Here is a 26,458-nt window from a genome sequence, read left to right on the forward strand (position 1 = left end):
TTCAAAAAAGTTAGTTATGGCTTCAGAAAATGTCAAAAATTCCCCTAATCTAATTAGATAATCTTTATTCTTTAAAAAAATGGGGTTAAAATTGTAATTCAACAAAATTAAAAAAAAAAAAATACTAGAGAAACCTTTTTCCTAAAAATTAGCACTCTCTATTTAAATATATCTCACGCGTGATATATTTTTTCCTAAAAGCTAGCACACACTAAACCCAGCAGCTTACTTCATTTCAAATTCTAAATTTTAATTTCTTAAAAATTCATTCATGTGTTACCTCACTAACTATAGATAAATTCAAATTGAAAAATTACATTAAACTCAAAAAAAAAAAAAAAAAAAAAACCTCATCGCACGTACGGATATTATGTAAGGGAATTTTTGTTGGCAAATTCATTGTGTAGATATTATGTAGTGATAATATATTATGCAGATACATTATGTTATTACATAATTTAGAGTAATATTGAAGACTTGTGATTGACCATAGTAAACAATTAATGTACCAGTAAAAAGAGTAGACAATTAAAAGTTATTGTTATTTGTACTTGTAAGGACCAGATTTGAATTCTTAGCCCAAGGTATGAATGGACTTAGGCCCAAAAAGCCCAAAACAATGAATTTGTAAAGAATGGGTTAGAAAACTGGGTTTTAGTTAATCAAATAACAAGTTAGGTGGGCTTGATGACAAAAGAGTGAAAATATACAAGTTTAAACTGAAGAAAAAATGTCCTCGGCAAAGTTTGAGGAGACTGGTTCTTATATAATACTCTTAAGTATGGTTACAAGTCTAGTTCTAAATTGCTACAGTGTTTCTTTCTTGATTTTCCAATCCCCTTCTTTCGTTGCTTCCTCCTTCTTTTATACTCTCTTCTCCTTTCATCTTTTTTGCTCCACGTGCATGACAAATAGTTGGTGTTGATTCTTGTCCCATCAGCACCTCTCATAAGTCTTCATGTTGTAGCTGTAAGGCTGAAATCCACTGTTTAGATATCATCTCCATATTAATGAGGCCAGAGAGTTAGTTGCAGTGCATTTAATGCGGAGGTAGTAGCTTTCTCTTTAGATATTTTAGGACTTCTCCCTGTCTGATGTCTCTACAATGCTTATCCACACCAACAGAACTTCCTGGAACGTTACCTTGGTCGATAGACTACCTCTTTGGACCTCAGCTTTGGCAAGTCGAGGAGGCATTTATTCTCGACCCATCCTGTTGAGCCATTATGACCAAAACTAACTTCTTTATTTACTAACATAGTCTCTTCTGACAAATATTCATTCTCTTCGGATAAACCCTCATCATCGGCTTGGGCCACAGGCCCAATATACAAATAGGTAATGAACTCCTGGGCCCAATATCCCTACAATACTTATTGAAGATGTATTTCCCTGTCAATTTTATAATTTATATATATATATATATGTACATTACTGTCCATATATATGAGCAAGATAAATGGTAGAGATCATAAAAATTTGACAACTAATTTTGATTGTATCTATTGTCAAAATTTTAGTATAAAAACCAAATTTATTCATTTTTTTTTAAATTTTTTTTAATATTGATTACATTAGTTGGTTTACATGATACACATTTTTTAAATTATACAATAAATATTGTGGGGCCAGAGAATTTGCGACCCTGACCCACTTTACATTAAGGCCCAAAGCCTAAGCCGAGGAGAGCAATTGTCAAGGACGCATAATAAAAATCCAAAAAAAGGGAGCTAAAGATCTGGCCGAGGACGATCTTATGCTCGGCGCCCCACAGAACGCCTGAAGGAAAGGGCGAGCTCAGTGCAGGGGCAGGACAAGTGAAAAGGCTGCCAATACTGTAATAAAGAACTCTGCGTCTGACAGGCCCATGCTTTTCGCCATGCTATTCAACTTTTATGTCTACTCCCAACCACTCTAGGTATGGGCTGATAGGACAAGTCTCCATCCCAGAAAGTGAAACTTACATGTGGACATTGAAAGGAAAGTAACTACTAGTATAAAAGGGAAGAAGAACCAAGGGGGAAGGGGATCCCCCCAGAGGAAGAAGTCCTAAAAGAGGGAGAATGAGAGGAACACTAAGCTCCTCGGACGGGGTCCGAGGACAAAAACTTCCATAAAAACCATGACTAGACCGTTGTCCAGTGACCAAGGTCAAGCCTTTCAAGTCCACACTCTACAAATTATATTGTTCGGGCCTTTTACGTACGAGTCCAATGTCATTCTTGGGTCGTTATCAATCGTGTCCTTACAAATATAATAAAAAAAATTGCATACCCAACACTAGAAAACATTCTCGAACTCATTTTCAAGGTTGTTACCAAACACCGAAAAACAAGATAATTTTCTAGAAAATACTCTTTAGAAAATGAACTATTTTCCAAAAAACGTTAATACTGAAACAAACAAATTGTTATTGCTTCTTAGTGACACCTGAATGTCCCAAGTTCTAACTAGTTCAATATGATGCTAAAACCCAACCAAGATGTTTTTGAAGTCCAACAAATAAAACCCATTATTTTGAATGAATTTTCCCTCAAAATTAAGAAGATTAATGTGTAGTTTCTCCAATAAGTCAAATAGCATTTAATGAGGATTTTCTAGGTATGTTTGGTAATTGTTTTTGTTTTCTATTTTCAAAAACTTGTTTTTGGGAATATAAAGAAAAAACAATTTTCTTGTATTTTTGAAATCAAAAACATGTTTGGTAAGTTGAAATTAAAAAAAAAAAATTTTGAAGAAAAAAATAGAAAATACTAAAATATGTTATTATTAGGATTTGAACTCTAATACTAACTTATTAAATGAGACAGATTCATTAAATTAAATGTATGTTTTTATTGACTTTTGAAAATTAGAAACTGAAAACAGCCTTTTGCATGTTTTCAGTTTCCTTTACAAATTGAGTTTTGAAAACAGTTTTTGTTTTCTGTCTATTTTAGGTTGCCAAACAAGTTTTTATTCTAAAAAATAGAAAATTATTTTTGGAAACAGAAAATAAAGAGAAAAAATAGTTACCAAACATACCCTTAGCTTTTATGTTTAGCAATCCTAGGCAGACAAGTCTTTTAATTTGTTTCTAGTTTCTATGAGTCTTATTCGACTATGGTCTTGAAAAGGTAATATTTTAATTACTATTTTCATTTTCCTATCCTTTGGTGGCAAGTTTCGGTTTCTATATATGTTTGGGTGATGATAATTTGTATCTCATTGAGTGGCGAGTCATTTCAATCCTGTATCCTTAGTAGAACTCCGTTGGTTGGGAATGCATGTATCTCATTGGTCTTTTTGCTTTGGTAGTGGGCTATTTATTCATTTTTGTTATTGAGTTTTTGACTTATTCCATCTATCCAAATAATTTGTGATCCATCATTCATCATATTAGTTTGGGTTCCTCCATACTTCTCCAGTATCACTTAGTTTAATGAATATCCCTTTTCTACCCAAAAATAGAAAACAAAAAAAGAGACTCATATTTTGTTTTTTGATAAATTAAAATTAAAAATATTGTTTTATTTTCTTAAGATGGGAGAACAAAAATGAAAGAAAACAAATTATAAAAGAAAATGATTATATATCTCCTTCAATGTATAATCTCCTTAAAGTCAAGTCTCCAGATGGTAAAAATCATTAAAATATAAAATCAATTATACAAAAGAATAATTATCCGAAGAGATCAAGTGATTGGTTCCTTTTATAGGTTCCAATAGTAATGATGGTTGACAAAGACTACATTTGGTATATTGGGACTGGTTGCATGCATGAAAGATATTGTGTGATTGCTTCCTTAGAATGACCCAATATTAAAGATGGTTGATTAGAGTTAGATATTGTAATATTGGGATTGACTTGATTCGGTATCTTGTCTTAATTTCCACTAATACACCCTCGCAAGCTGTTGGATTGATAAAGAACAAATCATGAGCTTGTCAGCCTGAATTGAGCACTAGTAAGGTCCTTGCCGAACACATAAGCAATTTGATCCACAGTGTGAATGTAGAACACCCAAAGCTCGTTATGCACAACCTTCTCACGAACATAGTGATAATATCAAAATAAACTTTGAGATGTTTCATACAAGCATAAAAAAAGGGGACTGGAGGATTTGGAGCAGAGGAAAATGGAGCTATAATATTATCACACCATATTAATGGAGGTTGTAAAAAATGGAGATTTCGGAAGAGTTGACAGAACCAAGAGAGGTCAGTGGCAGTTTGAGCCAATTAACGGTAGTTCGTTTTGGTGCTACAACAAGAAATGATGGCCTATCTCTTGGCGCTCGACAAGATAGATGAGAACTCAAAATAAATGCAATAACCACGAGTGGAACAACGATAAATAGGCCTCAAGGCGAAGAGGACTTGGTTTAAAAAAAAGCCTATTATCGAGATTCTAGAGTGCCTTTGAGACGCAGACTAATGAGATGTCCTAGGTTGATGCATGAATTGGCACACCTAGTTGAAGGCAAATGGAAGGTCAAGATGGGTGAGAGTAAGGTTTGGAAAGCACCAAAATGCTATGGTAGGAGATGGGATTAAGACCATAGGGAAGAGTATGGTTTGGCAGAGTCCATGCATGTAAGCATACATTAGCAAAATTAGTGGCTTACATAGTTTGTGTGAGATGGAGATTGTCACCAAGTTAAAGAGATTTCATCAATAACCAAGGAAATAGTGTAGGAACTTGAGATCTTTTATACCAAAGTGGGAACCCAACTATCGAAGTACCGCACTATTGAACGAGATGAGTAAATAGACTACAAAATACTTCACTTGTTTTGACCCACTAAATTCGAGGATCCAAACAAACACTGAAAATAGGTCTGAATGAATAAGTAGGGACAACTTTATTTCAAGGGACATTAAAACCCTTGAAATAAGCCAATACAACCGTTTGAAAAAAGGCGGACCGGTCTTAGTAGCATTCCCGCGAGAGTTTTGGCTCCAAGTATTACATTTTTCTGCACCATTTTAACGTAACCCTCAAAATAAAGATATCCCAAAATTTTCAACCCACAAAATAAAGCCCATAATTTGAAAAATAAAAGGTGCAACGACGATCTGAGGTGCGGTGATTGGCAATATCATCTCCTCTACTTCTTCGTTTGATTACAGGCCTCTCTCTATCTAACTCTTTGTTTGTTTCCCGAGAAAAAAAAAAGTTGAAGTTGTCCCGATCTCTCTTCCACTTCTTCGTTCGACTACAAAGTATTCGTCCAATTTTGGGTTAGTCCTGGTGTTTTAGGGGCTTAGAGAGAGAGAGAGAGAGAGAGTAGTAGTACAAATTGGGGGCTAGGGTTTGTATACTTTGGAATTGGAATCACGCCAAACCGGTTTTGATTCAAAATAGATCCGTGGCTTAAAAAAGCAGAAGGTTTGGATTTCGTTGTTTCTCATTTTCTTGATTTTGCTCTGCATTTCCTGGTTTATTTGTGTTTTTAGGTCTGATCTGAAGCTTTAGCCTGATTCAATTTTGTATATAAAATCTTTTTATTTTTATTTTATTTTATTTTTTGTAAGTTTGAATTTTTTTAAAAATCAAATTGATGCCCTGGAATTCACAAATTATTTAATTATATTAAATAATTTGGCAATGGTGGCAATTAAAAATATATTAATTATATTAAATATATTGGCAATGGGGCATAGAATGTGGGGTGGACTTAAATAGAATCTGCTAAGCTCAATTATCTTAAAGGTTTGGCCATTTTTAGAGTTTGCTTTACTGCACAGAGAACTATAGGAATGCTATACAAATGTTATAGAGGACCTTGTTTGTTGGTAACGTGTTATGGTACTAAGGGCATGTTTGGTAGACTGTAATAAGTATTGTAATGTAATAATTATTCTTATGGTTTAGTTATTCTTTAGTTTGGTTATGTTTTTATTACAAGGAATAATCATTCTTTATGAATAGTTATTCTTCAAAATGGGGAATAATTATTCCTCTTTAAAAGATTGTATTAGCTATTCCTTAATAAGTGCAATAATTTCAAAATTTAATATATTTCCAAGTAAACAAATTTTCCATATACATCTAACAATTATAAAAATAAAAAATCATAAAAAATAAGACATATCTCTCTTAAATTTAAAAATAACAATTTTTAAGGAAATATAATTGTATGAGCAAGAACTTTCCTAAAAGAACTGTTAAGTTTCACTTTAATATTATAACTCACAACCAAACTAATGAATAGGTTTAGTTATTACATTACAATATATTTTATTCTTAATAATAAAGATTACAATTCCTGTCGTAATTCTCATTCAGTGTACCAAACGAATCTTAAGGTTTCAAATTTCACTAGAAATTTAAAAAATACAAAGATCTATTTTCTATCTATTGTATTATATAATGCTCAAGTCAGGTTTTTCACTCTATCAAATTTCACTAGTGATAGCAACTAGTTTATATGTGTGGCTGATTTTTAGGATTTATGCTGGCTGGATCAATACTCATGGTTGGTGGCAATAATGCTCAACTTAAGTTGTTGCATAACTGATGCTAGTGCTGCTTAAGTTGCTGCATAATTGCTGGTGCTGTTGTTGGAGGCATGATGGATGCTTTGACTGATTTGGTATGTCATTACCAAGCACAAATATACATTATACAAGTTTACTTTATCCTAGTTTTTTAATTTTTTTTTCCACAACATTGTCTGATGAGATTATTTTGGCAAGAGTTACTCTATAGTTCTGCCTTTTGTTACTACCATCATATGTTGTATGTTTGCTTTCTTGAATATTGACTAATAATATGCAATAGGGAACAATCTAGTGGAAGTTGCCCTCACCATATACTTAAGCTTTGTTACTCAAAGCACTAAATAATGGTATCCGGTAGTATAATTGGTTCATTGACACTTTTTGTTTTTTGTTAACCATGTTTTGGATAGAAAATTTACTACTAACCCGGCTATTCATGGCAGCCTCCTTGGATCACCTTTCTGGGAGCATGAGAAGGAGATATTTAACCCTGAAACTTCTCTTGATGCAGATCCTTGGGTTTGCCATACAATATATACATTTTTTGTCTTCTTATTTAATATATTTGACATTGTAAGTTTTTTCTTAACTTTATGTTCTACTATCCATTTATGTGCTGCTAGACAGTATTTCTATAATATATTTTTTTCATGATTTTCCTCTCATCCAGGATACTAATCTTCTTTGGCAACCACTACTTAGTTACATGACACAAAAATATAAAGCATGATGGTCCATTTTTATTTTGTGCTAAAATTTGTGATGGACTCCCTCTTGATGCAGCTACAAAAAATACCCTTGTCTTGTTTCCAAGATTCTCAGTTACACTGGCAAAGATGATTTTGAAATCTCAATGCAAGTATTTTAAAGTTTTGTTTAATCATTTAATCCCGCACAATCGATGTGGGCTGCATTCTTGAAGTTACCCACTATTCTCTCTTTTCGGCACCTTCTTCTCACTTCGCTGTTCATATATCATAGCTTTATATTCCTTGTTGATTATAATCTTGTCTTCTAGTTGTTGTAGAGATAGAAACTTAGCTGAAAGAATTGCAGATGCTACTGCATTGAAATCATGGTGATGCTGCTGATCAAAGATCTTTTGGTTGTTTCTGTCATCTTCAAAAGAAAGAAGCCTCTACATTCCATTATATATGAATATAAAATTTGTATAATATAATCTTCATGTATCGAATCCATCCTTGTAAATGTTTGACTCAGTATGCAGTTTGATTAAATTATACTTCTGCTTTTGTTTGATATACACCAATGTGTTTTTTTTTACATGTAAGGATGTTTCCTAATTTTTCTAGCAAGTGGTTATGTAATTAATTTGCATTGATTGAATATTTTTATAGTTTAAGATTTGTGTCTTTGATGAGGTACTTGTCATTGAGGTATAGATCTCTCTGTTTCTTCCACCCACCTTCAAATCTACCTTTTTGTTTTTGTTTGTTTACTTTCACATCTTCCTCTAGATTTTTCTCAACAGAATTCCTGAGAAACTTTTGGGTCTTTAATTGCTTCTAATAGTCTTTATTTGTGAGAAAATTCTGGTTGTTTTTAAATTTGCAAGTTCTGCTTTGCAGATCTTTGATGGATTTTGACTTAAGTTATTGAGCTCTGCTTTGATTGGTCTTGGCTTCCTTTCCAAGTTTGTTTTCGCACAGTTTCTTACTTTTTTTTCTTTGGGTATATCTAGATGCAAGTCAAGTATTGTTTTTTGGAATTTGTTGGAGTGAGATGGGAGTACCTTTTCTTTTTTTTTTTTTTTTTTTTTTTTTTTTTGTGTGGAATTAGTAAATTTATGTTTATCTAGCAAAAGTTGGGTTAAATAGAAATGATGAAGCTGTGCGATTCTCTTGGTGCTCGATATCCTAGCTCTATAATGAAAGTTATGACTCTAATGCTAATAATGATTAATTGTGCTAACTTATGTTTATGCATCCTATGGATAAATGAATGCATCCTAGGCAGTTGACATTCAGTACTACTTGAACTACCTTGGGAAAATGGTGACTCTCTTAGTGGAACTGGATGGAGCATGAGTGAGTTCTGTTAGGATGTCAAATATGATGGGGTTCAGACACTTATGGTCAAGGTAGTAATTCATGAATTGAAATATGTTACATGTCAACATGGACTTCATTATATGACAATTTGTCAATCAAACACCTCAACCATGTAACAAGTGCATTACCACATGAATAGGTTGTGGTTAGTTTGGCTGCTTTTGTCATCATTAATCCGAGTTTATTTTTATACCATGATGATTTGTTCAATTTCATAATTTGTATTCCATTGAGTTTTGGAAAACACTACTCTTAAGATTTGAAAATTCCATCAGTTTATGTGAATTTGAAAACTATCTACGTCAGCTATTTGAAGCCTAGATGTTGTATGTGTTCACTAGTAACTTTATTTTATTCATTATTCACAAGCCACCACTTCTATTTCTCTAATGCCCCCATTCATGAATGTAAGATTTTTAAAGGGCTTTACATCTTTACATGTGTAACCAACTACATGATTTATATGTTATACATAGTATCAAGTGGATGATTACTCTCCATGTTGTAGGGGAATATCTTTGGTTGTAGATTACTGACAAGATGAAAGCATGTGCATCCTTAGAAGTAATTGGCAACAATGTTGGAATATTCGACCCAAGGACTTACAAGACTAATGGGAACTTCTGATTGAAGCATCTTCTAATCTCTTGGAATAGCCTTGAGAAATTGTTTTTGGCCCAACACTCTCAGCATGCTATTAAAGATGGTGGGTATAATAGTTTATTGGTTTCAAAATTCTGTAGTTAAAAATATTAAATTCCTTTAAGTTAATGTAAAAGTGTCTCCATAAACTTTAAGAATGAAGGATTTAGTAATTTGGAAAGCTAATTGAATTTTGTTTGATATTTGTGCTTTGGTATAATATAGATTTTGTAATATGTGGTTCTTTAAAGTGTATGTGCACGGCAGTGAGTTATTTATTTATTTTTTTAGAAAAAGAGAAAAACCTTATTTTGGTTGGGAGACTCAAAAAAAAGTTATTGTACTTTTATTTATTTTTGAATTTTTTGAGGTTCGTCGATTCTCTGTAAAGATAAAACATTTCTTCAGCTGTTAAAGTCAAAGTTTGCCAAGAAGGCATGGAATTTTAAGTGACCACCATGGGGCCTGAGGGTAAATTCGACCTATTTAATTTTCATATGACTCGGAAGAAAATTTTTATTGTTGAATTTTAAGCTCGCATTTCAGCCCTTGTTATACATTTTTCTATTTTCTTTGTTAAATTTATAATTTCATAGCTCCCACGGAAGTTTATAGCCATGTATTTAAATCTCTTTAAAATATGACAACTGTAGGCAACATGATTGCTCACCTATACAAGGCCTTCGATGGGATCTGTCAAAGTAGACTATCGATTAGTATGAATTAGATGATATTGAATACCACCTAGACATTTATGGGGAAATGCATGTTCCTTTGTTCATGTGCCAGATTTTATTCAGTCTACATGTGTATAATGTCAAACACAGCATGAACCAGTCTACAACATGTTCAAATACATTGTCATACATAAATTCAATTGCATAATAGATACATCAATAATTTAGCCTCAATCGATGCAAGAATATTACGGTGGATTAACTAATTATCTCCCATCATCCAACGAATTCAATGCTTCGTTTCTCATGCTATCATAACCAGCAACTGTACTGGAAGAACAACTTGGACCAACATCAATACTAAATGATTGAGTAGGTGCACCAAGCAAGTACTCAGTCTCTTCTATATAGACAGTAGCATTTCTCCAAGGATGTTTTTCCATGATAACAAACCCCTCCAATTCCATTGCCACTTCCTTCATAGAAGGCCTATCCTTGCCTGTCACTTTTAAGCACCTTTTTGCAAGATTAGCAACCTCCTTTGGTTGCTCAATATTACCCTCATTAACAATATGATCTTCAAGAATTTAAACTAGGCGATCATCTTTCACAGCAGAAATAAAGAACATTGCTAGATTTCTGTCAATTTCAGGCCTATCGAACGAAAGTGCCCTCTTACCAGTCAGAAGCTTTGCCAAAACAACACCAAAACTGTACACATCACTTTTCTCTGTTAGTTGGCTAGTATGGAAGTATTCTGGGTCCAAGTATCCAAAAGTTCCTTGCACCAAAGTGTTTAATTGTGTTTGATCTAGAAGAACCAATCTGGAAGCTCCAAAGTCAGACACTTTTGCTGTGAAATTATCATCTAACAATATATTTGTAGTTTTGACATCTCTATGTATAATTGGCACAGAAGTTGCAGAATGCAAATACGCAAGTGCTCCTGTAGTTTCTACAGCAATCTTCAAACGTTTTTCCCAAGAAAGTAAGGATGATAAACGTTTATCATGAATGTGTTCAGAAAGGGTCCCTTTTGTAATGAATTCATAAACTAGTAGGGGCACTTCTGTTTCTAAACAATAGCCTAATAGGTTAACCACATTCCTATGGTTAATATGGGTAAGCACAATTATCTCATTTACGAATTGCTCGATTTGGGTTTGATTACCAATTTTGGACTTCTTAATAGCAATCACTTTGTTATCTGGTAATATTCCTTTATAAACTGTTCCATAGCCACCTTGACCAAGGACTCTACTTTCATTGTAGTTGTTGGTGGCCTTTTTGAGCTCTTCTGCACTATAAATCTTGCCTGTTTCTATAGACCCTTTACGATTAGATAGTTTCTGTTGTAACAATAAGCCACCATTTTGTTGGAAGAATTTTTCTCTGAGCTTGATCAACTTTCTTTTTTGCAGTCCCCAATATATCCAAGAGCCTCCCACAAACAATAGTAAAAGGCCAACGCTGATACCTGCACACATTGAAACATGCATTTTCACCTTGAACAACTTTCTAACCTTTTATATTTGTCAATCCCATTGTCTTTAAGTTTGTAATGGCAAATACTTTGACATGGTATAAACTAAATATTTAACATATCTATTATACAAAGATGACAAAATCAATATGTGAATTACAAATTTACAACGTAATTTGTGACTACTGAATAAGCATATAAGATGTGTAGAGGATCGTGATCAATGTGAAACGGAACATGCAAAGCAAATGTCAACAACACTAGACAACAGCTATCTACGATGGATAATTATTGGAAAATTGCTATTATGACATTGACTATCGATGGCTACACCAGTGTTCGAAACGATGACATTGGCAATATGAAATGGTAATTAGTGGTTTGTAACTTAGTATGAGGAATAACTATAATGTAATATTTAAACTTATATAATTGATAAATATAAATTTTGATTTCACATAATCGGCTTTGCATATAACTTTAGGTAATTCTATACTCAAGACCTTTTTAATTAATTAATTAATTATTTTTATTTTTATTTTTATTTTTATTTTTATTTTTTATTTTTAAGGAAGCAAGTGAGTTCAAAGTCCAAACAACACACTAGGATAAAATATAATCAGTTGGGTCAAGGGTGTTAGACAAATGTAGTAATGTCAAGGGAGTCATTTTATACCAAAAGTCATTTTGGTTTAGTATGGAAAACGAAATATTTTGACACTAATTGATACCGATGTACCATTTTAGGAGTTACTATATATATATATATATATATATATATATTTGCTTTTTTTAAAAAAAACATACTATTTAAAATCCACACATTTTATAAGCTTAAATATTATCCTAACTACATTAACCAAATGTATTAACTTAAAAAACATGGTTTATAACTCTCTCTCAAAAAAAAAAAAAAAAATTATAACATTTGTTTTATAAATATTTCACCAACATAAACATCAATTCCAACTAAAATACCCAAAAAATTCCCGGTATAATTGGTATATGTCAATACAACCTTATACTTAATTCAGAACATTTTAGAAGAGTACGATACTGATTTTATGGCCGGTACAATAATATATACAACCAGTACTGATACAATGTCGAATTCCTTGAATAAAGCATTATCATCATCTTGGGCCAATTACAAACAATACATCTAGTTCCGATAAAAACTAGTTTTTCATTAAGTTCTTTTTAAATGCTTACCTCTATAAAAATGAGTTTTTAATTTTTTTGTGGTTTTATATGTATCTTTTCATTAAAAAAGAAAAGGCAAAACCTTAGTACAATTTTTCTTTTTTTCTTTTTGTTGTTGTTGTTGTTGATAATATGATAGTTACAACCTGAAATGGAGGGGATTTGAAATTTATATGTCTCCCTTAGAAACACCAAACAGTGTCAATCAGCTAAGCTAGAAAGCTCTTGACAATGAACTACACCTAAAGAAACTATACTTAAGTTTTGTCTCATAATAGATAGTGATTTTAGCATTTTCATATACATAATCCCGCTAAAAAATTGTTCTAACATAAGTTTATACAAATTAAATATAAAATAAAACCATGTTAATTTTAATTGATTAATTTTTTTTAAAGAATATATTTTATTCAGTTTTGAATTAGGTTTTTTGCTCTTAAAGTTTTCCTAAATTGAAATAATTATAATTTGGTTATATTGTTTCTTGTTTATCAGGTTCTATAACGTGCAAAATACCCTCTAAAATTTATCTAGGCATTAAAGTACTTATTATATGAACCGAACGATAGTTCAGTACAAAGCAGAAACTAGAAAATGATACTGTTTTTTGTTAAATTGATTTTATCTATTAAAATTTATTTTCGCATAAATAATCTGTTTAATCAAATTTCCTAAAGAAATTTTGAAGTTCAAAATGGATATTAAAGTATAATTTAGGTGACAAATTATAAACAATGGGATTGATATGCGATTTAGAATTCCTAATTTAGTTTGGCTTTAGGGTTTATTTGTTTTCTTTTATTTTTTAATTTTTTTACTAGACAGTTTTGAATTTTCACTTTTTTTTGACATAGAATACATTTAAATAATTTATTTTCTAAATAAAATAATTTTTAAAAAATAAGTTAAAAAAACCTGACAGATTCTCCATGGTATTACACCCCTTTCTTTCTAGTTCAAAATAAGAAAAGGAGAGGGAAAAAAATAAAAAAAAATAGAAGAAGAAAAAAAGGAATGCTATGGGTGGGCTTTGGTTCTGGTCCGAACTCAACATGGGCCTTTCCAATTGTGCAACTCTATTTATATTGGAATTATGGCAGGTTGACTTTGAGCTTAGGTCACAAATTTGGGGGGTAAATATGGGCCCAAGATTGAGAAAACATCAGAAATTCAGGATGATTGCCTGCTCATTGTGGTCCCGGATCGCACCGAATTGATCTATGGCTAATACAACAGGTCTCCCAAAGTTTTGTTATGACATATGGGACCCAAGAGATTTACACTAAATTTTTTGAAAAAGAGTGATTTATATTGATTTATTGGTATTTTGTTTTTTTTTTTTACAAAACAAAATTTCACGATTTTTTTTTTTGAGATATTTACAATATACTATTAATTCTACAGCTAAAAGCTTTTCTCCCTTAAATCTCTAAACACTTTGTACATAAAGAGGTCAATTAAAGTACAAAATTTCACGTACTTTATTCACAAGTTGTATATGAAATCTTAAGGGTCTGTTTAGTAAGAGATGTATAGTAACATTGTTGTTGTTTTGTGGAAATACGTGTAAATAAAAAAGTGTGTGAAAATATGTGTAATATTATTTAAACACTAAAAACTGTTATTTAAACTACGGTAATAAACACCTCCTAAGTCTCTCTATTATAAAACAAAAGCTTCTATTTTATCCCAATAAATATGCATTTTAATAAAGAATATTTTATTCTACGTTTTAGTATCTATTCATGTTTTCCACTAGACAACATTGATCAACGAGGCTAATGACATATCAAAAGCATTTAAAAGGGTTTGTGGGTCTTGCAAGAAAGATTTCATAATTACAAAACAATCATTAGTGTACCAAATTTATCTTAAAATTTCCTTTATTTTTCCCAAACCAATCATGGCTCTTTTTGTTTTTTGGAACAATGACGGCTAGTCATTCTATATATGATCTTACATTTAAAAGTTAAAACTCAATCTATCTGTATTTCTAATAACTTATTTATATAGTGGTTATATATATTTGCTTTTTTGCTAAATAGCCTAAATGTGTGCCAAACAAATATTAAAAGCTAATTAATTTTCAAAAGAGCTAATTTTGTAAAATTAAGAAGAAAAAAAAAAAAAAATAAAGCAAAAAGTTTGCCAAAGAGCAACTAAATAACTTACCAATAGTGAGGCTAATTGCTAGTGATAATTTAGGAGCAGCTTGATTGGGGACACATGCCTCCCGGTCCAGGTGGTACCCCTCCAAGCACGAGCAATGGTATAATCCAACATCATTAACACAAAATTGATTGCTTGTGCAGTTATTGGGCTCTTTAACATCACATTCGTTAATGTCTGCAATTGAAGAAAAAAAAAAAAAAAAAACCATTTTTTATGAAACTTAGAAGAACCACAATCAAAAGCAATCACAAACTATTGAAACGAAAATGAAACTTGAAACGTATTGCCACATAATATATATTAGAAATTCGTTGAAATGTGTTTCATTATTTTTCTTTCTTTGATCAAAAAAATTGTAGTAGATATATAGATATATTGAATACCTTGGCAATCGTCTTTGAGGTATGGGTTCCCGCGGTAACCGTCCCTGCATTGGCAACGGTACCCAGACCCGTTCTTGAGATCAATACAGTTGCTATTCCCTCCACATATGTAATTTTCTGTGTTCTGAGCAACTTCACAGGTCTCGGCACCAATTGCCCAATCAAGAACCATGGGAAGGGTTTCATTGTTTCGTAGACTGATAAGATAATCTGAGGAGAAATTGAACTTGTCTTCTTTGATAATAAAGGCAAAGCTGCATGGATTGAACTTCCAGACTTGTGTGTGGTTTTTAAAGCTATAGGCTTGAAAACTAATATCTGTCAAATCTCGAGGAATATCCATTTGGCAACACCCAATCCCAGAGCATGCCCCACTGACTACACTCAGTGTGTTATTACATGTGGACTGGCAGCCTACGAGTGAGGGTTGATCATTCAACAAACCATTAAGGTATGCGTAAGTGTCACACCCGACTGCCACAAACTTGTTTTTGGTGACAGAAAGTGTGAAACTGGGGACCTGGAGCCGCCATGGTCCCGTGTTGATCATTTCCAGAGGCGTACCCGACTGGTTGTAACAGTCAATGGCGTTATACATCAGGATATCCATCTCTCCTTCGATGGAAATGTTTGTGACGTTGAGATTTCCGGTCATTGGTTGAGGTTGGCCGTACGAGTTGTTACAGTTGATAAAAAAGTCTCTACTACTTTCTTGCCGGTAACAACCTTCAGTTGTGCCAAAGGGATATGGAATTCTTACATTTCCACAACTGTCGGGGCAGTTAGGTAGGGCTAATGGAAATGTTGTTGCTGTGGCTGCCATTATCGCTGATAATATCACACCAGCCCAGATGACTTGCATAAGCATCCTATGGAACACCATAGCCCCACTATGTGCCCGTTTGTTTCCACTTTTTGAGTCCAAAAAGCGCTTTTTGAAAAAAGTCAGGTCTAAAATTGCGTTTGGTTAAGCCAAAATGCAACTTTTTGATAAAAGTTAAGTTTTGGGCATAGGCCAAAAACGCAGACAGAATGAAATTACAGAAATACCCATGAACAAACACAGAACAAACACTACAAATCATAACAATAAACAATCTTTCTCTCAAACATCTCTAAACTCAAGCATAATCAGATTACCAGAATACAAACTCAAAAACACAGTTTTAAAATTAATCAAATCATAACAATAAAAGCAAAAAAAAAAAAAAAAAGACAAAGGACTGAAGCCAACTGACCCATCTGGATTGGGTTGGGGACGAAGATGAGAGCTCCCTAGAATGTTCTTGAATGAGGGAGAAAAAGAAAATTTTCTTATCACAAAGAGAGTTTTGGAATCAAGTAAAAAAAAAAAAAAAAAAAAGAGAGAGAGGGAGCTGGAGAAAGAAGAAGCTCCTGGAACGTTCCGATGAATGAGGGAGAATGAGGGAGAAAAGGAGAGTAAAAAGAGGGGTAGAGATAGTGGAGAACGTGCGGAGGAGAAAAAAAAAAGAAAAAGAAATAAAACTAAAACGTATGGTTGAAAGTGAAATGGAAAAAGAAAAAATAATATAAAAAATAAAAAATCCTAATTGAGAAATGCTACAGTAATATTTTCGTAATAAATTTTAAGTAACAGATTGTTATTAGTTAATATTGGTTAGTAAAAAAATAATTTTAGTTGTGGGTTCAAATTAGAACTAGTAACAACTTTCCACATAAATTTTGTTGTGAAAATATTGCGAAAAATATTGTGAATGTAACATTTCTCATAATAAATTTTATACAGTAATTTGTTATTGGTTCTCATTTGAACCTACTAATGACATTATTATTTTTCTTATCTATCATTAACAACTTGTCATATAGACTTTATTGTGAAATTTTTGTAAAAATATTGTGTCCATAATTTGCATTAAGAGAGATAATTAAAACAAAAAATTCACTTATATATATATCTTGTCATTTTTGGTAATTTATAACTCAAACCTCCACTTTTATAAGTGCTAGCCAAACACTCAGTTTTTTCAAAAAACACTTTTTAACAGTTTTTACCAAACACTCAGCTTTTTAAAAATGTATTTTTTCATTATGCACTTTTACAAAAAACTAAACCCAACTCACCCTATATGTCTAAGATTAACGTTTTGGTGTATTGAAACTTCGTAAAGATGATGGACTATTTAAAAGCATACGCAAAGATAAGGCAAGTTAAATGCACGAGTCTTAAAGTGCATGTTTGTGGTGGAATTGTGTTTATACTTTACATCCTTGACTTTGACTTACTGGATGGAAAATGTCAAATTTAGTACGCATTTGGATTGTGTCCAAGTCCCTAACTGATCCCGTGACTGATCCATAAATTTCTTTTTTCAACAAAATTTTCATTAAAAATGGGTTCTAAGATACTGTTTACATATTTAAAAATTATTTTATTACAGTGTTTTTAGTTTTCAATTTTTAGCATAAGCTGTATCTAAACAGATAGTGTGCATTTGATGAAAACAAGTTGTGTCTGACGTCTGTATTTTTTGTGTGGATCTTGTGCACTGTTCACATGACCCATAAATATAGATTTTAGCAAATTTTTCTTTAAAATTGGGTCTCACGGTACTATTCATATATTTAAATTTATTTTGCTACAGTATTTTCAGTTTTTAGCAATAAGTGGTATCCAAATACACCCTAATTATTAAGGTCTCATTTAGAGATGTGAAATCAAAATAGGCTTAATTTCAACCAAACGACAAACACAAAAGTCGTATAGTCAATAGTCTTATGTAACTGTGGAATCAATCAAAGTGGAGAAATTTCAAACCTTTTGCAATGATAGTGGCTTGTGCAACGATAGCGGAGAAATTAAAGTGATTATGATCCCATCATTGCAAAACCGGAACGGTAACCAGTTAACAATCTTGGGCCCATATTTTAAAGAATCCGAAACTGTCAAATACAGCCAAATCCCAAATTTGTAAACAAAGGTCACAAACTCAACCTGCTATTAAGTCCAATATAAAGAGAGATGCACCATAGGAAACTCCCCTATTGTGTCAAGACTTAAACACGAACCAAAGCCCAACCATAACATGATTCCATTCCTTCTTGAACATCCATCACACACATCACGCCTGGCCCATATATCTTGAAAATTTTGGTAGGTTATGCCTGAATGAACTTATTTTCATTAATATATTTAAAATAAAATTGTATCTTTATTAAATAAGTAAAATAAACAAACCCTAAAGCCCCAAAATAAACTTGGAAGTTTCAATAGCATATCAACTCATATATAATATATTATAATGTGTTCACCTAAATTATACTTTCAAATCTATCTGAACTTCCAAATTTATTTAGGAAATTTGATAAAATAGATTATTTACGCAAAAATAACATATAATAGATAGACTCAATTTAACAAAAATCTCTATCATTTTTCTAGATTTTTTTTTTTTTGGGTACAAATTTGTCTTTTCCTTCTTTTCTTTTTATAGAAAATGTACTAAATTGTCTTTTGGTTCATATAAAAAGTATTTTAATGCCCAGATAATTTTAGAGGGTATTTTAATTTCGACACCTTTTTTTTATTTTTTTATTTATACTAGATAGAAATTTCACTTTAATCTAATCTAAATGTATATGTGTGTGAAGTTCCCTCCTAGAGACTTGAATTCCGGCCCTTGCCTCCCATATCTCACAAATACTTATACTTGTGGAATGATCATCACTTTAATCCTCGTAGAACCTGACAAACTAGAAAAAAATATAATTGATTTATAGTTTTTTTCAATTTAGGAAAAATTTTAGTGCAAAAAAGTGAAAAACTAGTTCAAAGTTTTTTTTTTTTTTTTTTTTGAGCAAAACTAGTTCAAAGTTGAATAAGATATATTCCCCGTATTACATTTGTTTCTTTTAATAATTTTCCGTAAAAGACTTTTGGAGTTAAGTTGTAATTCACACTGTCTCTAAAAGGGTTTTTTGATAAATTACAGAATTGCTTTGATTATGACACAAGTTAAAAAAAAAAAAAAAAAAAAAAAAAAAAAAAAAAAAAAAAAAAAACTAACAAGGTTTTTTTTTTAATTACAATTAAAGTAATTATCACAACTAGCCCTTTGAGTAAGTAATGTACATATATTGCACAGGACAAGAACATATGTCATCTTCATATTGTTTGTTGTGGTTTAATTTATAGCCAAATCCTTTTTTTTTTTTTTTTATATTTATTTTAAGAAATTAAAAAACAAGCAAAATTTCTGTTGACTAGTCTCTCATAAGCAAATATTAACAATTCCAATTGGCTAATATTTCAATAGTTAAATGAAATTTCCTAGACTATTACAACCGGCAGAAAAGTGAAAATTTCAAATCTTCCAATAGTCACTAACATTAGTATCAAACCCTACTACTCTTCTCATGGGCACCACCTCTTCGATAACGCAAACCTATTACTACTTAAATTTTGAAAATAGAGAAAGAAAGTGGTGAGTTTCACAGCTCAACAAGTAGCCACAATCCCATCTAGTTACATTAAGCATATATACAAGTAAATAAATAAAAAATTTTAGGATAAACTCATAGGCTTAGAAATTGTATCTCATTAGTTTGAAAATTAACATATAATTTGCAATGAATTCCAAAACATAAAAAATTTAATTGGACTTGAAATGATGTGAAATCTAATAAGATTTTATGTACTTAATAATCTTTATAACTATGGTTATACTATATCTCTATGACAAGATCCATAACTACACGTAAGTCGGGGGTAAGCCCTTCAAAAAATTTACCAATGTATACCCCATGGATGGGATCCAAAGTATGGTCAAATTGTATTATTAACTTCCAAAATATATCCAATATCCAAAAATCATATATCAACATATCATAAAATTACAATTCAAATAAACATTACGTTCATTTAAATCTTTGGTTCATTTCACAAAATTTATGCAATACTTGAACCATGTTTGAAGTAAATAGAAACTTTATAAATAACCAACTAACTAGCTAACTATATATACACAATAAGGAAAAAATTGTGGTTCTTTTCTTTAAATCAACAATGCTAAAATAATTAAATATAAGTTGATAATGAAATACAAGTGAATGTTTAATAAATAAAATATTGTATTTTAAGAAAAATATAACCAGCCAAGAATTGTTACATATCAATCAATGTCTACTCAAAAACCATTGCAACTTCTCAAGAACACTCCAACAAAACCAAAAATCCATTATAATCAATATAGCTACTAAATAGACACTGGTGTAACCATCATCATTTAAACCATAGCAGCCATTTCTTGATATCTATCCGTTGTTGATCATGTTGTCTAACGCTGTTGACATTTGTTTCGTGTATTCCATTCCATATTGATATTGGTCATCTACACATCTTACTTGGTCCAATCTAGTCAGATATTCTTTACAAGTCCAAATTCTAAACTTAAGTTATCTTTAAGATATCATCTGGAGTTTGAGGGGGAAAATACTAAACTACAATAAGATATACTGTAAATATATTAAATTGTGGTTTCGTAGAATTTCACGGACTACCACGGTGATTTTAGGATAAGGTACCAACTTAGGCCTAACGTTTTCATATAGATACTCTTTATTAGGTTTTTTTGTATAAATAGTTTAATATAGAAAATGATGATGCTGTAAATATCACCAGTGAGCTACATGATCCTTGCACGCTTGTAACGAGATCTACAAAGAAAAGAGAGAAGACCTAACAGAGAGCACCGGTGTGGTGCCGGCCGAATAACCTCCGAAGGTCAAGTTAGAACTATTCTCACAACTCTAGAGTGCTACAAAGGGGTAAATTATGCATACCTTGATTTGTGAGAGTATTAGGGTTTTTATAGTAATAGAAGGTTGGCATCTCTTCCTTGGTGAAGAAGTCTTTTCCTTATAGGAATCCTCTTGAATAGTCTCAAACGTGATGGACAAGACATTTCCTTGTAGGGAAGATCTTCATTAACGTGCGTATCTTCCAGAATTCTCTTTGTGCTAGGATTCCTATTTTCCCTGGGATTCTATGATGATTAAAGTGTGTGTCTCAAGTATTTCCCATCTAGGGTTTTTGCTGTGCCTTAGGCTTGCCCTCTATCGGCCCATGGACTAGGATCCGTTAGGCCCAATTTAACGAAGGTCCGTCATACCATATTTTTACCCCTTCAGTTGCCCCCTTCACCCTATGGGTCCGTCATGCTTGAGTGGAAGGACCAACGGGGTGACGGTTCAATATTCTGGGGTTGACGGTTCAAAGGCCTGTGGGTCGATGGATTTCAAAGAGGACGCCATGAACTGCGCCCATTCTTGACAAGTTGTTTGAAGCAATTATGATACATGACACGTGTTGCTCTTCGATTAGATTTTTCCCCGGATTGAAGCGTCGCTTCGTCTTCCGTGCACTTCCTATATATATATATATATCACACTCCACCTTTCTCATTTCTCCATTTTCAGCTGAAACACATTGTCAGAGTGCTACTGTCATCCTTGTCAGAGAGCGATCCGTTCAGTAGCTGTATTCGTCATCAACACAACTCCTTTGCTCATTCACAAATTTGGTGAGTATTCTCTTTTCACAAGTCCTGCAAATATACTTTTTATTTTCCTAGACTTTATACACACCCGTCATCACTTCTAGATTCGTCAGAGTCTTGGGTTTTGTCGTCACCTGTAGGCAATGTCTAGTGCGTCAAGTAATCAGTCAGTCGTTCGTGATGGGGCGGATTACGAGGAAGTATACCCGTCCGGTCACAAAGACCAAGAGAGTCCAGGCGAAGAGAGGAGTCCATCCGCCTCTTCCTCGTCCTTAACAAATGAGGGTATATGGTTGAACCAGAGGATGTTTTTGATGACGGCGAGGAATAACCAATAAGATCTGTCGTAGATGCTGATGGACTTAGGGAGTTCATCATACTACCAGAGTGGACGGTGCATAACTTCACATCCACCATCAAGGAGAAACACTTCAACACCCTTAGAGCTAATTTTCAAATTCTAGATAATATCCCAATCTGTTTACCCTATGTATCAGAGAAATGTTATTATAAAGGGGTAGAAGGTATCGGGGTGTACGAACAGATGCTGAAGGCGGGACTTAGGTTCCCATTAAGTACCCTTCATCGTGAGCTTCTTAAGTATCTGGGTCTGTCCATCACCCAAATATCTCCGAACGCTAGGAGGGTCTTCATAGCAATGGAGATCCTGTATGGTGCTATGACAGATAATGCTAGAAGGCTAATGGTGCGAGAATTCCTCCATTGCTACCATCCAGATGAAATAGAAAAATCAAGGGGGATGTATAGTTTTGCTAGTAGGAGTTCGTTGTTGAAGGTTGTATTTGAAACCCCCGACTCCAATAGAGACTGGAAGAGTCGTTATTTCTTCTTAGAGGGTGACGAGTGGATGGGTCATCCAGGGGACACGGAACATATACTCGTCGACATGACTTGGGGCGTATTGAATCCGTCCAGTATGCACCCGTCCTAGTTTGTAAATTCTTTACATTTGTTCGGTTATAATTTCTCCATCACTTTTTAACCTTCGTCCTCTTTTGCAGTTAGACGGCGTCCACAAGTTAGTCTTGAGGAGTTCAGTTTTCTTGAGAAGATTTTTCCAAGACCAAGCCGGAGGAAAGGACTTGGGCAAAGTTAGTGACACCTGATACTATCCACTAGTATTGTGACAGTCCTGAACCAACGCTAGAAGCCGTCAGATATAACGCCAAAATTCGCAGACGTAAGTCCGTCAACCTCATTTTGCTTAAATGGCTTTTACTTTTGTTAGTTAATAACTTCATCCGTCCTCCTTTACAGAAATGGATGATGCCAAGAGGAAGGCACTGATTAAATCACATGCCGCCAAGAAAAAGGAGTTCGGCGATGTGGCTCATAAGGGGACGGGCTTAAGTATTCCATCGATAAAAAGGAAGCAACTGTCCAAAGGGGATCGTCCACTCAAGAAACCTAAGGTCCCATTGGAACCAATCGTAGGGTTAATGGTTGAGGGTGCGAAGACGGTGACCCCAACAAAGCATAGGTCTAGCAAAGGCTTTATGAAGGCCTCGTACAGTAGCCAGGAGAAGCCACCTTCCCTCCTCCGTGACAACTCCAAATATGTCTTGGAGCAACTTTCGTCCATCATCACGTCGGAGGACTACGAGGATCTAGGCAATCACTCCACGGTGGCAATGGGGGAGACGGGGCTTTTCGCGATTGCTCAGGTAATCCTTGTCCGTCGGCTTTCCACTCGTCCATTCCACATAGTTTTTTATCTAACCCTTTCTTCTAACTTTTTGTTTCAGTCAATGATTATGATGAAGGGGCTAAAGGATCGGTGCCTTAACCGTGAGACGGCTTTGGAATGTGTTCGAGCAAAGGCAGAGCAAACGGAGGATGAGCTGGGTCAACTTAACAAATGGAAATCCACAATGGAGAAAAAGTTTGAGCTTTCAGAGTAAGTGAGGAAGGAGCTTGAGAAAAGGATGGACGAGGCGAGGAAGGCTATGGAGGCAAGAGACAAGGAGGTCCAAGACCTAAAGGAAAAGCTCTGTCAAGCTAAGAAGGTGGCGATACGAGAGTATCGTGACTCCGATGCCTTGCTGTCCGAGCTGGGAGACTCATTCCTACAAGGTTTTGATGACGTGCTCCGTCAAGTTAAGAAGGCCTACCCTGACCTGGATGTGTCTATGATTAAAGTTGACGACTAAGCCCAGATGTCTACTCTGCCCGTCGCCTCAGAGAACACAGATGATCTTTTTGCTGAGGATGCAGCCCAAGGCGACAAAGAGTCAGCTCAAGCACAGAATGTTCAAGGCCAAGAAAAAGATGCAGACCCTGAAGAATAGAGTTTTTTTTTTTTTTTTTTTTTTTTTTTTTTTTGGCTAAGTTTAAGAACAATCCATTATTAAATTTGTGTATTGAACAGCTGCCCTTCGTGGGTTTTATCCGTCAATGGTATTTATTTTGCTTTATTCTGCAGTTTTATGCCTGTCTTATTTGGTCTTTTGTGTGACGGTTATGATCTCTATTATTTGAACGAGATGTATAAGTCTCCGTCCTTTTCAGGTGTCCACTTCCTGGGCTAAGATTTTCATCCTTAACGGATGACCCGTCCTCTTTTTATCAAGGATAGGCTTATCATTCAAGGATGGTCCGTCTACTTTCATGACTAAAATCTATCTTTTTAGACAATCCGTCCAATTTATGGACTAAATTTTTACCATTTTGGACGTTCCGTCCACTTTTGAACTGTCCACCTTTATGGACTTGTACATAATTTTAGATCTTGTATGGATGAACTGTCCACCTCAAATACTAAGTAGTTTATCCCGTCTTTTCTTGTGGACTTCGAATTTTCACCTTATGGGATGATCCGTGCTTTTTGTGGTTTTTGGCTTATGTCCATCCACGTTTTTGGACATTGGAACTTTTCATTCTCATGGGACGATCCGTCCAGTTTGTATCCGTCCACTTATATGAACTTAAGAAATTCCATCCGCCTGGGATGATCCGTCCATCTTGTGGACTTTGTTTATATCCGTCCACATTTATGACTTTGGATTTTCATCCTTCTTGGGATGACCTATCCAGCTTATGGACTTTATTTATATTCGTCCACATTTATGGACTTAAGAAATTTCACCCATCTGGGATGATCCGTCCATCTTGTGGACTTTGTTTATATCCGTCCATTTTTATGGATTTAAGAAATTTCACCCATATGGGATGATCCCTCTAGCTTGTGGACTTTGTTCATATCCGTCCACATTTATGGACTTTGAATTTTCATCCTTCTTAGGATGATCCGTCCAGCTTGTGGACTTTGTTCATATCCGTCCACATTTATGGACTTTGAATTTTCATCCTTCTTGGGATAACCCGTCCAGCTTATGGACTTTATTTAAATCTGTCCATTGTTGTGGACTTAGGTTAAAAAGGCAGTTATGTCTTAATATTCTTCTTAAAAAATCATATGTTTGTAGAAAAGTACTTGCCCCCTTGGGCTTAAAAAGATACTTGAAGTATTGTAGCAAAAAGTTGTAAGTAAAACTAATAATTGTAGTAAAAACTAAAAAGAAAAACTGGAAATAGTGTCTTTAACTAAAAAGAAAAGGAAATAGCGTCGTTGCTCTCTATGCTGTCTTTACTGATTGTATTTCCGTAGGTGCTCCGTGTTCCATGGGTGCTGAAGTTTTTGTCCGTCCAGTGTCTTGAGGTGGTAGGTACCCTTCCTCTATCATGATGCGATCCTATAGGGTCCTTCCTAGTTGGGGCCGAGCTTTCCTTGTGAAGGATCTCTAGTAGCGCCCATTATCTTTCGTAGTACAAGATCTTCGACCTGAAAGTCTCTACACCTGTGTTGGAGTTGTAGCGTTTCGCCATGAGATTCTGATACCGTGCTATCCTTTACTCCGCTGTCATTCGTACTTCATCCACTAGGTCGAGCTGAAGTTGCATGGCCTCTTCGTTCTTATTCCCATCGTAGTTTTCCACACGAAAGCCTGTTAGCCCTACCTCTGCCTATAGGACGCTTGGTAGCTCATCCAACCAGATGCCCTTCGCCCCCTCGAGCTGGGTCTTGAAGATCTTGAGTAAGGACCAGTTCGTGACTTCAACTTGCCCGTTTACCTGTAGGTGTGCTGGCGACGAGTAGTGATTCTTGATACCTAGCTCCGAGCAAAAGTCCCTAAATGCACTGTTGTCGAATGGCTTTCCGTTGTCGGAGACAAGCACTCTGGGTATCCTGTACCTGCATATGATATTCCTCTAAACAAAACTTCAAATATTTCTCTTCGTGATAGTGGCTAGGGCTTCTGCTTCCACCCCTTAGTGAAGTTGTCAATACCGACTACCAGAAATTTTAACTGCCTAACTGCTACTGGGAAGGGGCCCATGATATTTAGCTCCCACTGAGCAAAGGGCCAAGGGGCCGTCATGGGGGTTAGTTCCTCGGATGGTTGCCTGGTGAGATTACTGAACCTTTGACACTTGTCGCAGGCCTTGACATAGGTTTGTGCGTCCTTCATCATTGTAAGCCAATAGTATCCTGCTCGGATTAACTTGTGCACTAATGATCGTGCCCCCGAGTGGTTTCCGCAGATACCCTCGTGGACTTCCCTCATGACGTAATCTGCTTCCTTGTGGCATAGACACCTCAGGTACGGCCGAGAGAACCCTCTTTTGTATAAAACATCTTTTATTAGCACAAATCGTGATGCTTGGACCTTTACCTTTCTAGCGGCGTCATTCCCATCTGGTAAAACGCCAGTCTTCAGGTATGATATCAAAGACGTAGTCCAATTGCTTTTAGAATTTACTTCCTGCACATTTGTTCCGTCATC

General features: G+C 34.2%; 1 protein-coding gene and 1 long non-coding RNA gene across 3 annotated transcripts; one reads left to right on the top strand and one right to left on the bottom strand.

The window, feature by feature from the left end:
* The first annotated feature begins 5,053 nt into the window (after window positions 1-5,053).
* Window positions 5,054-7,834, top strand: LOC126700509 (uncharacterized). Of its 2 annotated transcripts, none has more exons than XR_007647200.1 (3): window positions 5,054-5,370; window positions 6,432-6,577; window positions 7,504-7,834. It is a non-coding gene; the product is annotated as an uncharacterized LOC126700509 (long non-coding RNA). The 2 variants fall into 2 exon arrangements; XR_007647201.1 differs by having other exon boundaries at window positions 7,542-7,834.
* Window positions 7,835-9,950: 2,116 nt separating this feature from the next.
* Window positions 9,951-16,005, bottom strand: LOC126700508 (wall-associated receptor kinase 2-like). The gene is made up of 3 exons (XM_050398683.1): window positions 15,118-16,005; window positions 14,735-14,908; window positions 9,951-11,353 (listed from the first exon to the last, which is right to left on the bottom strand). The coding sequence occupies exons 1-3, from the start codon at window positions 15,998-16,000 to the stop codon at window positions 10,464-10,466; spliced, it is 1,947 nt and encodes a 648-aa protein (XP_050254640.1). The 5' UTR covers window positions 16,001-16,005; the 3' UTR covers window positions 9,951-10,463.
* Between the last annotated feature and the right edge of the window lie 10,453 nt (window positions 16,006-26,458).

The sequence above is a fragment of the Quercus robur genome, chromosome 9 (genome assembly GCF_932294415.1).
Source record: "Quercus robur chromosome 9, dhQueRobu3.1, whole genome shotgun sequence".
Lineage (NCBI taxonomy): Eukaryota > Viridiplantae > Streptophyta > Magnoliopsida > Fagales > Fagaceae > Quercus > Quercus robur.